Raw genomic sequence first — 13,907 nt, forward strand, 5'->3', positions numbered from 1 at the left:
TGACATTCCGGGATTTTGTACTGGACTTTCTCCTTATTCAAGTGACATAGAATTATCAAGAGCAGAAGAATGGCTCTTGTCTGAAATCGGGGTCCCCGAAGCGATATACAGATAACACATTTCAAACCAAATGCCAATCATCGTCACTCGCAGCCACGAGTCGTTCGTGCTCAATATTCAGCTCCGAGGCATCGTTCTCCTCAAACCAGAAGGCCCAGGTGCTCTGGGTATTGATTTCGAGGTTGTCGCGGCTTGATTGCAGCCCGACATGTTGTAGCTGCTGGGGCGCAAGTGCCAACCTCGTCAAGCCGCTGTCGATGGCATACTCCTCAATCAAACTGTCGGTTTGTCCGCTTTTCTTTTCTTGTAGGCGGGCCACCAAAGCTGGAACTTGCTCGCGGGGGAATACTAACCCTTGGGTACAACATCCATGGCCATTCATCTCCACCACACCTTGTAGTGGGAAAAGTGAATATTTCCCAATCATGTATACCAATCCCGTAAAAGCAGGAGCTACCACCAGACATATAGCGGCGACAGTCCAATTGTTTAAGAAACCACGAGTGGAAGGCCAGTATCGCCGAACGGCTGACAAAAGAGCATATCCAGATCCAATAACCAACCCAAAAGCTAATAGCATATTTCGATACCAAAAGTCTGAGGTGGACCAGGCAAGAGATGTTTCGGTAAAGAAGAGGCGAAGATATATCCAAGATCCGTTGCGAGCAGTCGGGCCATGTGACAGGGTATAAAGGCCGTTTAGGGTTTTAACCAGCCATCCATCTGCGAAAATAACATCATCCTCAAGGACTAATATATACGGGGCACCCGTTTCGAGGCATTGGTTAAGGAGGTAGATATAGTCACTAGTAGCCTTGCGGTTAGATAAAATGTTATTATAGCGGCTCAGACTCGAAACGTACTAGACACCTTTCTCATAAAAGTTACGCTCCTCTTCTAGTTTTTGAAGATAGCGAAACTCTTCTGCGGAGACATTATAAGTCGATACCGAATCCACTACCCGTTCCAGCCATTTCTGGCCCCAGCTAGGATGTTGGGTTGGATCAGTATTTGCGAACAATACCGACAGATAAAGCGCACGACGCTCCCGACGATCGAGGTTGCTTAGCATTGATCCCACGGCCGCTGCAAAATAGTCGTCTTTGCTGCGCTTCACAGTAGCTAGCGTCGCGCATATCAAAGGTGTACCTTCGCTCAAAACAGTACGAGGATCACCCCCGACGGCGCACTGTAAAAGGAAATGAAATGATTCGCTTCATGTTCTCGTACCAGACTATACTTCCACTCGAAAACATTGCGGATATCGAAGAAAGCGGAGTGAGGATCGCGCCAGAAGTGAATTCGACAGAGTTGAAATGTGAGCAGGTACACAAAACCTGCCACTAAAAGAACCTTTGCGGCTGGTTCTTTGAGCAGACGCTGTATCTGCAACCAAGGGCGGCTGATTCTCATGTCCGCAAAATAATAACCAGAAGAAGAATACAGCAGGTTCCAAGGGCAGAAGAACCTCGGAAATTTTCAGATGGGGGCCGTAAGCCGCATGGGGCTAAAAGTAGGTTTTATATTTCCACGGCACCGATACCAATCAACCATGGAATACCATTAGGGCTGTCCCGCCATCTCACGTCTGAAAATTACACGTACAGTCAGGGGAGAAATACATGTACAATACGCATGCCAAGAGTACGGAGTACATCTATGGGCACCCGATTCCTGCACATGTGCTCATTGTTGATAATCCGTGGCGCTTGGTGCATAATGTTGAAGGATGAAAAGGGTAAGAATCACTGGAGATAAGCTGTAGCATCTAAGACTACGTTCCTAGGTCACTCCGCAGGTATTAGATGGAGAGGTAAACGCATGTTGTATAACATGAGCCCATCTCAAAAGGCTTCTTGAACGGTCCGAATCTCGAGTTGCAAGAATACATGGATTTCAATATGCGGAGTCCCAATTTAGGCTTCTATATACAACAAGTTGGGATAAAGTGGCAGATTATAATGAATGAGAAAAGAAAAAGAAATGTCGTGAAGCTTCGTCAAAAGGGGGTATATTTCTTGTGTGGTAGCGATGACATACAGTACCAAATCGGGGTTAAATTTGGGTATCACCTGGGCAGATGTGTCGGATCCCACTATCCGACACCATTTCATGTAGCGGGGCGTCCCTCGGTCTCATCTCGTGCACTTTCTTCCGTAGCATTCGTATTGGTACCAGGCCTTCGATCCAAGCCACGATCTTGTTCCTGACCCCGCTGGGGCAAGGGCTGGGGAAACTGCGTTTCCAGAAACCGTCGTCTGCGTCTTCCGGTTCGAAGAGCATGCAGAAAATTAACCCCAACCTGGGCGAAGAAAATCACCAGGAAGGCGCCAATCACAAATCCTTGAGAGACGTACGTGTCATCTTTCTGCTCTCGTTGGCCAATTTCGCGGGTTTGATCAGGTTCGTTGGGTATATGCGAGCTGATACTGGGCAACGAAAGTCCGGGGCCACCAAATGAGACCGATATCGAGAAAGAAAATGGTGTCATCGAAGTGAATACATTCGGCGATATCGAGGTGAATGCTCCTGACAAGGGCCTCAGTAATAGAGGGATGATGCAGAAGATAAGGAGAGGGACGGATAGTCATAAGACAGAGTGAAGTGATGAGCGAGTAGACCTAATCGAAAATGTCAGAATAGTATCGAACTCAGAGAAATAGGTTGAACTTACCAGTCTCGAGCTTCGAGTTGTCTCGCCCATTTTGCCGAGATCTTCAGTCTCTCTCGAACACTTGTGGAAGCGAGTATAGGATATTTTTCTTCTTCGGAAATGGGCAAAATGCTTGCAAACCACCATGGGAAGAGCGCTGCATCTGTGGGGATGGGGCCATAAGCTAGCATGACGCGTGGGTGTAGCCAAGGAGCCCCAGATATGCGCTGATTGCTGATGAACTCTCTTGCCAAGAGGAGTAACTGTTGCGTTGACATTGAGTCTAATGGGGGATCGGATTCATTCTCTTCTGGCAGAGCATTTACACCGTCCGTTGAGGTTTCCATCGACTCGAGCCGCTCCTCCCCTGCGAGCGAGATATCATCTACGCGCTCTGTTCTGGCAACAAAATAGCCATCCCGCATTCCCGAGTCGAGTATCCTGAACCGCGACACGCCTGTAGCCACCACAAGGCTGCGGCCATCAGGAAGCAACTCATATCGCTCGATCATCAATAGGGTTCCGTATTGCACGAATGGTACGTCTTCCCGCTGACCTGGCAGTGCCCGGCGCTGCCGGTTGTGCATGACCATACCAAACTTTCCATTTCCACTTGCGAGAACACGGCGAATCATAAGTCGGTACCTGGGCTCGAAGACATGGAGGAAAGTCGGCATTGTCGGGAATGATAGGGTGCACACGAAAAGTGGCAAATCCTTCTCGTAACCAGGGCCTGTTTCATCCTGGGCGCTGGTCTCCCGCCTGAGTGAGATTTGGTCGGGGAAAAGGTAGTCAACCAGCCGTGTCACAGTCTGATTTACGGGTTCTGATTGTAGATCATTTGGCATTCCTAGCTTTCGGCGACAAATGGGGCACAGATCGGTATGGTCTAAAACCCGCGCGACACATTTTCGGCAGAAGGTGTGGCCACAAGGCGTGGTCATCGGATCCAAGACGAGTGAATAGCAAACCTGGCAGTCTAACTCGGCGCGGAGTCTGTCTCGCAGTGTTTGAAAGTGAATGAGATCCTGCGATTCAATGCTTCCGGCTGGGGTAGTAGAATCTCCGTAGATAACTTCACATGCATCAGAGGGGAACCGGCCTTCCAGTGCCAGGTTATAGAGTCCCCCCAGCCACCCATGTCGCTGCAACTGTGCACTTCTATTTTGATTCCGCCCATCGGTTTTCCATCGCAGTAATGGCCCGTCATCCCGAGACAAATCTTGAGGTACGTTGTTTGCCTTGTTTGCCTCTGACCCCAGTATTTCCCCAAAAAGACCAACCAATTTCCCAAGCAGCACATCACCGCCGCAGTCTCCAACACAATGGTCCCCAACACACGCCTTACTTCCTTTCCAAAAGCATGTAAATTCCTGGCCCCTCCCCTCAGCCACGGGGTAAGTAATACCCGTGCGCGGCCGAAGGGCAGGTAAGCATTCCCGACAGATTGAATTCCCGCATGGTAGGCGGAGCGGACTTCGCAAGGGGCGGGAGCATTGTTGGCATTGAATTAACTGGATGACCAGATGAGGCAGCTCTGCTGTATCGCTAGGTGTATGCTCCTCCGAGCTCGAGACATCTGAGTTTGAGACTTTGGGGCTCTCCATTACGGTCGGGATGCAATCAGCGTCGATCGGGTATGTCGAGGACAGGGACTCGGCTGCATCTTCCATTACACTATAGTCCGTATAAAATGTGGTAAGTAAGAGGGAAAGGGAAAATAATGAAGCTGGAGTATCCGCTGCGGACAGGTGCGGGTCAACTTTAGATAATCAGATCAGTGACCATCCATAGATCCCGAGGTCCGGTGTCACAGTACATTCCAATATTCCCTTTTGGGAAACTATTGCAGAGATATATATCCCTCATGTTCACTTCCTACATATATTATTTTGAAGGGAACGTTCAAACAACGTGTCCAGAAATAGGATGATACGGTGTTAATGCCGCTGAAACATGTGACTTCCAAGGTTTTACCTATATTCCTGGAAGGTTATGCATTTGTTTATTAATCATGTCCGACCACCTGGGCAGATTGTCAAAACTGGACCTTTAACTAACTAGTTAGTTAGAGAATTTTAACTACCATTAATATGAATTTGCTAGTTAGTACGCTCGCTAGTTAACAATACACCTAATTTCTGTAACAATGAATTCCACTTGTTTTGTTAGAGTGCCTACCTAGGCGGTCAAACATTTTCGAATTCGCTCGAAAAAAGAGCGCGAGGCCTCAAGCTAAGACAACGATGCGGACTGCTCTCATTAGCTTATAATTTGCTCATCGAACACCCGAAGGAGCCACAGGTTGTCGATACCATCAAGTCGAGGACAACGGAAGCAAGACTGACATGGTCGGAGATACCTTACCCGTTCAGTGACGGGCTCCGAATGCACAAACGCCAAGCTCGAATACCATCCCGGGCTTCGTAAGCTTGGCAGAGACTACCTAGGCTCCATACTTTCCAGTGCTGGTGGTTAGAGGTGTGGGATGTGGACATGAATGAATTAGAAATGTTGACATGCACTGCACGCAGGGTATCTGTTTGGCATGCAGTCCATGCAGGGTATGCGTTTGTCTGTGTGCAGACTGAGCTTTTTGGCTCTTTGCTATCTTAGTCATACAGCTGGTTTATATACCAGCTTCTTTCTATAGATTTATCTATCACCTCTCTTCATCTCCATCTTTCCTCTCCTCCGTAGCCTCAACAAGAAACCGTATTTCCTGCTGACAAAATTTGGTGCTAGTATTATCTTGTGATGAAGGTGAAATGCTGTATTTGGCTAGCCTGAAACTCCATATTAAGCACCACATGAAAGCCTCGCTCTATCATGCAGGCTGAGCAAAGACTTCGTCTCTTCCGCGATCTATGGTTAGAGGACCCGGAGCAATACTTCTCGGGAGAGGAGTTGATACGTATTCAACAGCTTCTTCGTGACATAAGAGATTTTGAGGCTGGGCGAGATCAAGAATCAATAGCAGCTCAAGGTGTGTTTGGCCATACTCAAAAAGGCAAGAACTTGCAAATATTAAACAGAAGCTAGGCCAGACGGAATCCGCTACCTGGGATCTAGACAAGGAGTTTGAGCTCTTCGCTGACAGAGAATGTGCCTGGTGGGATCTACACGGCGTCCCCCGACCTAAGGAGCACCTAGTACGACCAAGTGGACCGCCTGGTGACCCTCTCGGTGCACCCGTTGCCTGTCATCTTTTCAATCCAACGTTCAGTGTCGACGACCCCTGCTATCAAGAAACGCAAGACCTATCGAACGCTTCTATTTCCCAGATCCACAAAGCTGGATTCTCGACGGAAAACAATTGCTTGTTGTTTGATCATATCGCTCGACGGGACGACAGCAAATACTGCGCCAATTCATACTCTGAGGAGATCTCGGCGATACATGAGACGTTTGTGTTTGGCCTACGGTCAGCGATGAAGGCCGTTGTCGAAATTTGCTGGGGTGCCAGCGTACGATCACGAATGAAGCAGTATCCCGGTATTAACCTAGTGCCCCTACCACTCTGGGGAAGTAACGCAGGCTTGGTCCTGTATCTGGAAATGAAAGCCAATATTTTTCAGCGCTTCATCATATTCGTTTCGCATCCCCAACAATTTATGTATGTGCAAAGCAATGGAGAGAGGGGTCGGAACTGGCGATATCGTTTTGGTCTCCCACAGGATCGAGCGCTAGAACTTGCGGCTCGCTTAGGTGGTATTCAAACCACACCTAACTTCTATCAGCTGGACCCTCGACTGGTTGCAAACCTTCGTTTGACACGAGAGGTGAAGAATCAGAGAGATATCTGGAAAGGCCAAGCATTAGCCCAACTCAAAACAGCTTTCCCAAATTCCGAGTTTCCCTCCTACCAAACACGACTCAAACCTGCACGTCGGGGCTTGCAATGTCTCCATGCTACAAGTGAGGATCTATCAGCAGCTACACAGCTATTCAAGCTTGGAAAATTGCCAAAATCAGGGCAAACTTTAGATCCTCCTCGTCTCAGGTGTGAGACCGATGATGAAACCTTAATATGAAGAATTCCTAGCAAACTTTTATGGAGACATACTTATTAGCTGAAACAGAGGAACGCTCGCCTGCAGGAAATAGCAGAATACTGGTGTGAATTAGGGCAATTGAGCTTAGCTTTCGCTTCTCCAATCAGTGCAGCCATTCGAGCATCGGAAATCAACCTCCATAATATCTGCCAGTTCCAAAAGGTACTCACTTGTTATCACCAAGAGACAGAGTCGGAGGGTTATGACTTCGAGGACTTGCCGCACCCTTTAGTGGAGTTTCTACAGGCCCAAGACGGCCTCAGATTCGACAAGTCCCCAATATCTTCTCGGGATGAACTTGAAACTGCTTTTTGGCTCCTGGAAAGGTGCAAGGGTAATCCGAAAGAGCTAGATGTGCTCGTTCTCGCAATTTCCGTTCTGGCCGCTTACGGCTGGATGATTGCTCGCTCGAGAAGACCGAGTGTGGATGATTTGCTCATTCTTCGGGCATCACCGAACAACATTGTTCCGCGAAAATGTGGTTCATGCCAGAGGCCATACCTTGACGATCCGTATGCATACTGGGCAAAATTCTCGCCGGAACGGTATGTAATGTGGCGACTCTCCAGCAGTTGTGGCAGATCAGACTGCACCGCACATTGGGCGGAACTTCGCCCCTTGTACGAGCGGATCAGGTGTCTACCTGCTAATCGAAGGGACTTGGAGAAATATCGTTTTGATAAGGCACTTGAACAGTGGGATTACTGGTTCACTCTTCAGCCAAGCGAGCTTGGAGACTATCCCAGGGACCTTGAAGTGGCATGCAAGGGCACTCACGGAAGAGCCTGTCGTGAGACTAAAACAGTGCCAGCTAGATGGACTGGCCACCAGGTTCCGAGATTTCTCTTACCAGAGATAAAATGCGGTCCGTGCAACACCACGACAATCTGGAAACCAACCGATTCTAAGTGGACAACAATCTACAACTGCAAGCTCAGCAAATTATGGAAGGGATTTCGTGATGTTCCAGGATTTAACCTCACCGAATATCCCCGGAGACAAGATATCTATTTCAAGAAGGGCCTCAGTATCGCCACCAGAGTGGCATGCCTCATTGAGGCCCGGAAGTTATTCGGACAGAAGAGGAAAGCAGACGAAATAGAGGTTTAGGCAGGGCAGGAATGGACTATGTACTCATCCCATATTTGTTAATGCATTCGGATGGCTGCCAGATGCCCTAGTTATGCTAAATGCTATTTATCCTATCTATGCATCAGTCTTCTTAAGCATGGAGTAGATTTTCGTTAAGGAACAGATATACTCCTAGGCAATAACTATCAGCTTGATATGGCAAAAAATTAAATAGTCGCGCCCGGGATCGAACCGGGAACCTTCTCGGTGTGAGCGAGACGCCATGACCATTAGGCCACGCGACTTGATTATTAATCTATGGCGAGGAATAATAGGTAGATCTTTCAGAGGAGAACATTGCACTTGACAAGAAATCTACCTACCTGTCAAGTATGGGTCTATGAAGGAATGATGTTGTAATTACTGCTTGTACGTTTTAGTTATTAACATTCGGATAGCTATTAGGGTTGAGCTTAAGAAGTGAGCTTATACCAAATTCTACTACTCCGTACTTGTATAGGCATTATCCTAACTATCTATAGGATACTCCGTAGTCTTCTAGTACATCTAGTACAGATGTATAGAGTAGATCTTTGGTTTAGGGCACACATAGAGTACACTCCGAGGTGACTACCTAGGTAGGAGCTACATATGACCAAAAAAATAGTCGCGCCCGGGATCGAACCGGGAACCTTCTCGGTGTGAGCGAGACGCCATGACCATTAGGCCACGCGACTGATTATTAAGCTCTTCTTGTCTTGAGTGTTATACATGTATCTCCAAAGGTTATAGGTAGATAGGTAGATAGTTAGCCTATTTAGCACCATGAATATGAAGGTCTTGAAGCATTTGGCGGCGGAAAAACCTTTCTGCACTCGTGGGTCGTTAGCATCAAGGCCAGTGGACTGGCAAAATCGGTCAGCATCAATCGTGCCGGATATCTTGAGAACAGATCCTGTGATCTGGTAGTGGAAGAAATGCAAGTCCGTCAATTTCTCCAGCAAGGGCAGGATCGTACCTATTCCCCTTCTTTTCACGAAGAAGGAAGTCGGAGCAAACACCCAGACACCGGCTCGGCTGTCGGTGCCTGAAAATGCTCCGTGCGACGTATGTTAATACACTCGTTGTCGCCCTAGAATAAGAGTTAGTCCAGGATGTACTAGCTGAAAATGGATGGAGTGTCTGTCTTACCTTAAGACGTATCTCGGCCTGACTGGCATAGTGAGCCTGTTGCTCTGCTGTCCTTAGTGCCTGCGTTTCGAACTCTGATGCCCTGATGTTGCGAGGCAAGTCTGGCTATTAATTACCTGAACAAACTCCTGTGTCTATCCAAAGAGTATGAACCGGGGTGGATTGCCCCATAAAGACAAAAGTGGCATTTAGATACTATCACTAGTCGTGTGGCCTAATGGTCATGGCGTCTCGCTCACACCGAGAAGGTTCCCGGTTCGATCCCGGGCACGACTATTTTTTGTATTTGTGCCAACAGTTCCCACGTATGGATAAGTCTCCACTGGCCGATCCTCTATTTCCTAGAGGATGAAAGTTTTTGTATGTTGTATATTGTGAGCTCATATCGCGTCGAGGCCAAAGGACGTCAACAATAGCAGGTCCCTGGAATATACTCATCTGAGTTTTCGGGAACTCTGATAGCCCGCGGCCTGACGTCGACGAACCATGACGTCAGAACCCCCAATTGCCATTTCGTATATAAACTTGCTTGATCTCCATACAACCTACAAACCAATTCGGTAATAAATTGTTAATACTATGCTGGTGATGGCGAATCATATCAGAGTTTGCCCAGTGTCCCAATTAGCGTAGTTTGCAATGCCAATGACAATGACCGTTTTCTACGTCATCAAGCATGTCACTAGAAAGACACAAGCATGGATGAGCAATAAAGATATGAGTGGTGGCAGATGAAGCTCAAATTTTGCAGAGAGTAATCATCGTTACAGAGCTCATGCTGTGCATTTTAAGCCCCCAAACACGCTTACTGGGGCCTTGTTTGAAGCGGAAGGTCACATATGTTGCTCCTCTCTCGGCTCTCCATTCAATCGCAAACCTGAGTCCTGCGCGACCGAAAGTCAACCTGACGCCTTTGAAGCGGTTCCCGGCACTCAATCGCCCGTTCAATATTAGATCAGCGGCTGCTGCTATGTCGCCAGTCACCCAATTTCTCAACACCTCCGGTGAGGCAGATCCGGTGTGGGTTCACCAAGTCCCATACTCCAAACACCCTGAGTTTTCGCCCCTCAAAGAAAACATTGAAACCGATGTCTGCATCGTCGGCGGCGGAATCGCTGGAGTCTCCATTGCTTACGAACTCGTCAACCGCGGGTTCAATGTCACACTGCTCGAAGCAAGAAAAGTACTTTCTGGAGAGTCTGGGCGTACCAGCGGCCATTTGGCCAACGCTCTAGATGATGGCTACACCGAAATAGCCAAGAAGCACGGCAAGGAAAATGCGCGGATCGCCGCGGAAAGCCATACCTGGGCCTTGAACCGAGTGGGAGAAATAGCTAGGAACCTCGACATCGAATGTGAATTCCGCTACCTCCCAGGGTACGAAATTTCTCAATACAATGTGAACCATCCGGGTTATCAAAAGGAGATCGATTCCTTGAGGGAGGAGGTCAAAATGGCAAAGGATCTTGGTCTATCAGTGAGCTTCCACGATGACTTGCAAGTCCAGGGTTGGGACAGCGGCCCGGACCAGCGAGGCGGTGCTGTTTTTGAAAACCAAGCAACTTTCCACCCAACAAAGTACCTCGTCGGGGTTCTCGAGTGGCTGAGAAAGCAGCCCAACTTCAACTGTTTCACCGATACCCGAGCCGTGTCACTCACCGAAGAAGGATTCGAGGTCTTGGGTTTCGGGAAGGAACGAGTCACTATCCAAACAGAGAATGGTCAAAAAGTCACCGCAAATCAAGCCGTCCAGGCAACATGTGTTCCTTTGCAGAAGCTCGCTGTCATTGCCCAGATGGAATACAACCGCACCTACTGTATCGCAATCCGCGTCCCTAAAGGATATGTCCAGGACTGTCTACTTTACGATCAGGCCGAGCAGTACAAGTATGTCCGTCTTACCGAGTGTGACGATAAGGACGACTACCTCGTCGTTGGCGGCTGCGACCACAAGGTCGGCCAAGAAGATACCGGCGGTCGATTCGCGGAGTTGGAGCAGTGGGTACGTGCCCGATTCACTAGAGCAGGGTCTGTGGACTACAAATGGAGCGGCCAGATATTCGAGCCTGTCGATTACATGGCGTACATTGGAAAAAACCAAGGCACGAAACACTCGTACATTGTCACTGGTGATAGCGGCAATGGACTCACGCACGGTGTTCTGGCTGGGAAGCTTATCGCCGACGAAATCGGAGGGTTGAAGAATCCGTGGAGTCAACTTTACGACCCCGGTCGCATGGCCAGCTTGGCAAAGTCGCTTCCATCAATGCTCAGCCATGATATTGAGATAAATACGCAGTACAAGCGCTTTCTACAAACTGATATCACGGATATTGAAGATCTGGTGCCCGGCACAGGCGGGGTCTTGAACAAAGGCTTTTCTCAGCCGATCGCGGTCTACAAAGACGAAGATGGAGAGGTACACGAGAACAGTGCGCTTTGTCCTCACATGAAGGGTGTTGTTTGTTGGAATAATACCGAGAAGAGCTGGGACTGTCCTGTCCATGGGAGTCGGTTCAGCAAGGATGGAGTTTGTGTTGAGGGACCAGCTAATGCTAACTTGGAGCCTTTGAAGAAGAGGAAGCAACAACCAGTCTAAGGGGTCGCCTAGGAGAGGTTCAAGTTGTATCCAGATTTACGTGGAGCCGTTATTGAAGAAAAAAATGCGATATTCAGGCAGTCGAGCCCAAAATCCATTAGTAAATGCACATACTGGTATAGTCACATTTGGCTGCAAGGTGAGAAAAATCTGTCCATCTACTAAACCCACGCGGTCTCAACGTCCCAAGACCCATCACTTCTACTGCCCGCCAACATGCTTTCTGTACGATGCAAAAACTGACCGAAGCCTCGCGCACCTACGACTCCTCCATCTTCTCGGTCCCAAACCACTTGTCCACGAAGAACAGTATAGCGCGGCCATTGCTTTACCTTGTGTCCCTCGAACGGGGTGTAGTCAACGTCGTGATGAAGGATGTCGTTGGTGATAGCTATGTCAAGACTCCCGTCGGGGTACCAGATGACAAAGTCGGCATCACTGACCCCTGGCATAAGAGCCCCCTTTCTCGGGTACATACCATACAGTTTCGCCGGGTTGGTCGATGTCAGTTCCACGTATCTTTGTATCTTAAGTCGATCGGCCGAAAGGACCAACGGCATTCGAGTCTCGACACCGGAGAAACCGTTCGGGATTAGGTGGAACTGCCCGTCGGGGCGTTCTGCGGTCACGCTCGATCCCTTGCCAGACGTCGAGTCGTTGAAGTTAAATGGGCTATGGTCGGACGAGAGAATGGTAAATGTTCCGTCCTCAAGACCGGCCCAGATAGCCTCATGGTCGGATTTGTTGCGCAGCGGCGGACTGCAAACACACTTTGCACCCTCGAGCCCAGGCCGATCCAGGTTCTCGCTGCTGAGAAACAGATATTGAGGACATGTCTCGGCGTAAATTGGAAGCCCTTTTGCCTGGGCTCGTCGAATGTTATCGACGGCTCGAGGATTAGAGACATGTACGATTAAGATCGGAGTATCAATAAACTCAGCAAGACAGATTGCACGGTAGCTTGCCTCAATCTCGGCGATGGCCGGGTGAGAATCCGTATGGTACTTTGGTGCATATAGTTGGCGTTCATGCAGTTTCTTGGTCATCCACGCAATCACAGAGTCGTTCTCGGCGTGCACCAGAGTCGTGACCCTGTGTAGACGGGCTTGGAACAAGACATCCAAGAATTGCTCGTCGTTGAGGCGCAAAGCTTCGTAGGTCATGTATATCTTGACGGACGAGATGCCCATTTCTGGGAAGGCTGGAAATTCCGCAAGCGTCTTTGCGCATGGGTTGGAGATGATGAGATGGAACGAGTAGTCGCTGTAGCATTGGCTGTGGGCACGTTCGTGAGCGCAAGCTAGAGTCGAGAGAACACTGTCTTCATGCTTCCGCTGAGGTGCAAAGGCTACAATGGTGGTTGTACCTCCCGCAATCGCGGCGCGGGTGCCTAGGAGGGTTAGTCAATTTAGTGAACGGGTTAATTGCCAGATCTGCAGTCTAGGAGACTAACCGGACTCGAAGCTGTCTGCAGTGGAGCCGAGTCCAAATAGAGGCGGCTCCTGAAGGTGAACATGGGCATCGATTCCTCCTGGCTTGGGGAAGGTCAGCACATGGCGATAGTTCACTCGGACAGAGGTGGGAAAGAGACTAACCGTAACCAGTGCTCCCTTTGCGTCAATGACTTTTTTGGCCTTCAAGCCAGCGAACGATCCTTGCGGGACAATTGAGTGAACTTTCTCGTCTTTGACGCCAATGTCACATTGCATAACGTCTTCAACAGTGGCCAAAGTACAGTTTAGCACAATGAGATCCAGGTCAAGCTTCAATTGTTCGGACATATTGAAGATAAATAATGCAGGAGCTTCGTGTCAAATGAAACCCGATACATTTCGGAGTATCATTGTTAAGAGGGGTTCCACTCTATAACCGTTATCGAAAAGGCGGGGCATCGGCGAACAATGCGCTAGTCTTTGTGGGTAGCATCCAAGATCCGGTCTTTATCAGCTTCGGTAGGCTTTTTCGGCCTGCCAGATCGCGGCTTTGACACGCCATCTCGTCGCTCTTTCTCCTTTTTTACGGTGTATCGGATTGTAGAGAGCGCAATGTCGGGATAGCGGGTATGAATGCGCTTATACCCCCACCCAATGGCATGGAGTTCACATATACGCTCACGTATAGCAGGTGTAAGCTCTTTGGACCGCGCCATATCGAGAGAGATGTGGTAGAAGGGGTATAGAAAGTAAAAAGTAGCCTCGAAGCTGTATAAAGAGATAAACCCTGAGTTTTTGACGGAAAGGCAGTTTCGCGTGCTATTTTAGCGTGGCTCTATACTACG

General features: G+C 48.8%; 6 protein-coding genes across 6 annotated transcripts; 2 read left to right on the plus strand and 4 right to left on the minus strand.

Annotated features, from left to right (window-relative positions):
* Window positions 1-121: 121 nt before the first annotated feature.
* Window positions 122-1,473, minus strand: N7489_010089 (uncharacterized protein; the record flags this gene model as incomplete). The annotated part of the gene is made up of 3 exons (XM_056715838.1): window positions 122-866; window positions 924-1,249; window positions 1,291-1,473. The coding sequence occupies 3 exons, from the start codon at window positions 1,471-1,473 to the stop codon at window positions 122-124; spliced, it is 1,254 nt and encodes a 417-aa protein (XP_056563460.1).
* Window positions 1,474-2,647: 1,174 nt separating this feature from the next.
* On the minus strand, window positions 2,648-4,386 carry N7489_010090 (uncharacterized protein; the record flags this gene model as incomplete). Its single annotated transcript, XM_056715839.1, has 2 exons — window positions 2,648-2,681; window positions 2,735-4,386. 2 exons carry the CDS (start codon window positions 4,384-4,386, stop codon window positions 2,648-2,650), a joined length of 1,686 nt encoding a protein of 561 aa, XP_056563461.1.
* A 1,156-nt stretch (window positions 4,387-5,542) lies between these two features.
* N7489_010091 (uncharacterized protein) lies at window positions 5,543-7,878 on the plus strand (the record flags this gene model as incomplete). The annotated part of the gene is made up of 4 exons (XM_056715840.1): window positions 5,543-5,699; window positions 5,756-6,716; window positions 6,876-7,313; window positions 7,425-7,878. The coding sequence occupies 4 exons, from the start codon at window positions 5,543-5,545 to the stop codon at window positions 7,876-7,878; spliced, it is 2,010 nt and encodes a 669-aa protein (XP_056563462.1).
* A 1,927-nt stretch (window positions 7,879-9,805) lies between these two features.
* Window positions 9,806-11,629, plus strand: N7489_010092 (FAD-dependent oxidoreductase; the record flags this gene model as incomplete). Its single annotated transcript, XM_056715841.1, has 1 exon — window positions 9,806-11,629. One exon carries the CDS (start codon window positions 9,806-9,808, stop codon window positions 11,627-11,629), a length of 1,824 nt encoding a protein of 607 aa, XP_056563463.1.
* A 161-nt stretch (window positions 11,630-11,790) lies between these two features.
* Window positions 11,791-13,410, minus strand: N7489_010093 (uncharacterized protein; the record flags this gene model as incomplete). The annotated part of the gene is made up of 3 exons (XM_056715842.1): window positions 11,791-13,019; window positions 13,083-13,164; window positions 13,225-13,410. 3 exons carry the CDS (start codon window positions 13,408-13,410, stop codon window positions 11,791-11,793), a joined length of 1,497 nt encoding a protein of 498 aa, XP_056563464.1.
* A 125-nt stretch (window positions 13,411-13,535) lies between these two features.
* Window positions 13,536-13,778, minus strand: N7489_010094 (uncharacterized protein; the record flags this gene model as incomplete). Its single annotated transcript, XM_056715843.1, has 1 exon — window positions 13,536-13,778. One exon carries the CDS (start codon window positions 13,776-13,778, stop codon window positions 13,536-13,538), a length of 243 nt encoding a protein of 80 aa, XP_056563465.1.
* Between the last annotated feature and the right edge of the window lie 129 nt (window positions 13,779-13,907).

This window comes from Penicillium chrysogenum, assembly GCF_028827035.1.
Source record: "Penicillium chrysogenum strain IBT 35668 chromosome Unknown utg000005l_segment0_segment0, whole genome shotgun sequence".
Lineage (NCBI taxonomy): Eukaryota > Fungi > Ascomycota > Eurotiomycetes > Eurotiales > Aspergillaceae > Penicillium > Penicillium chrysogenum.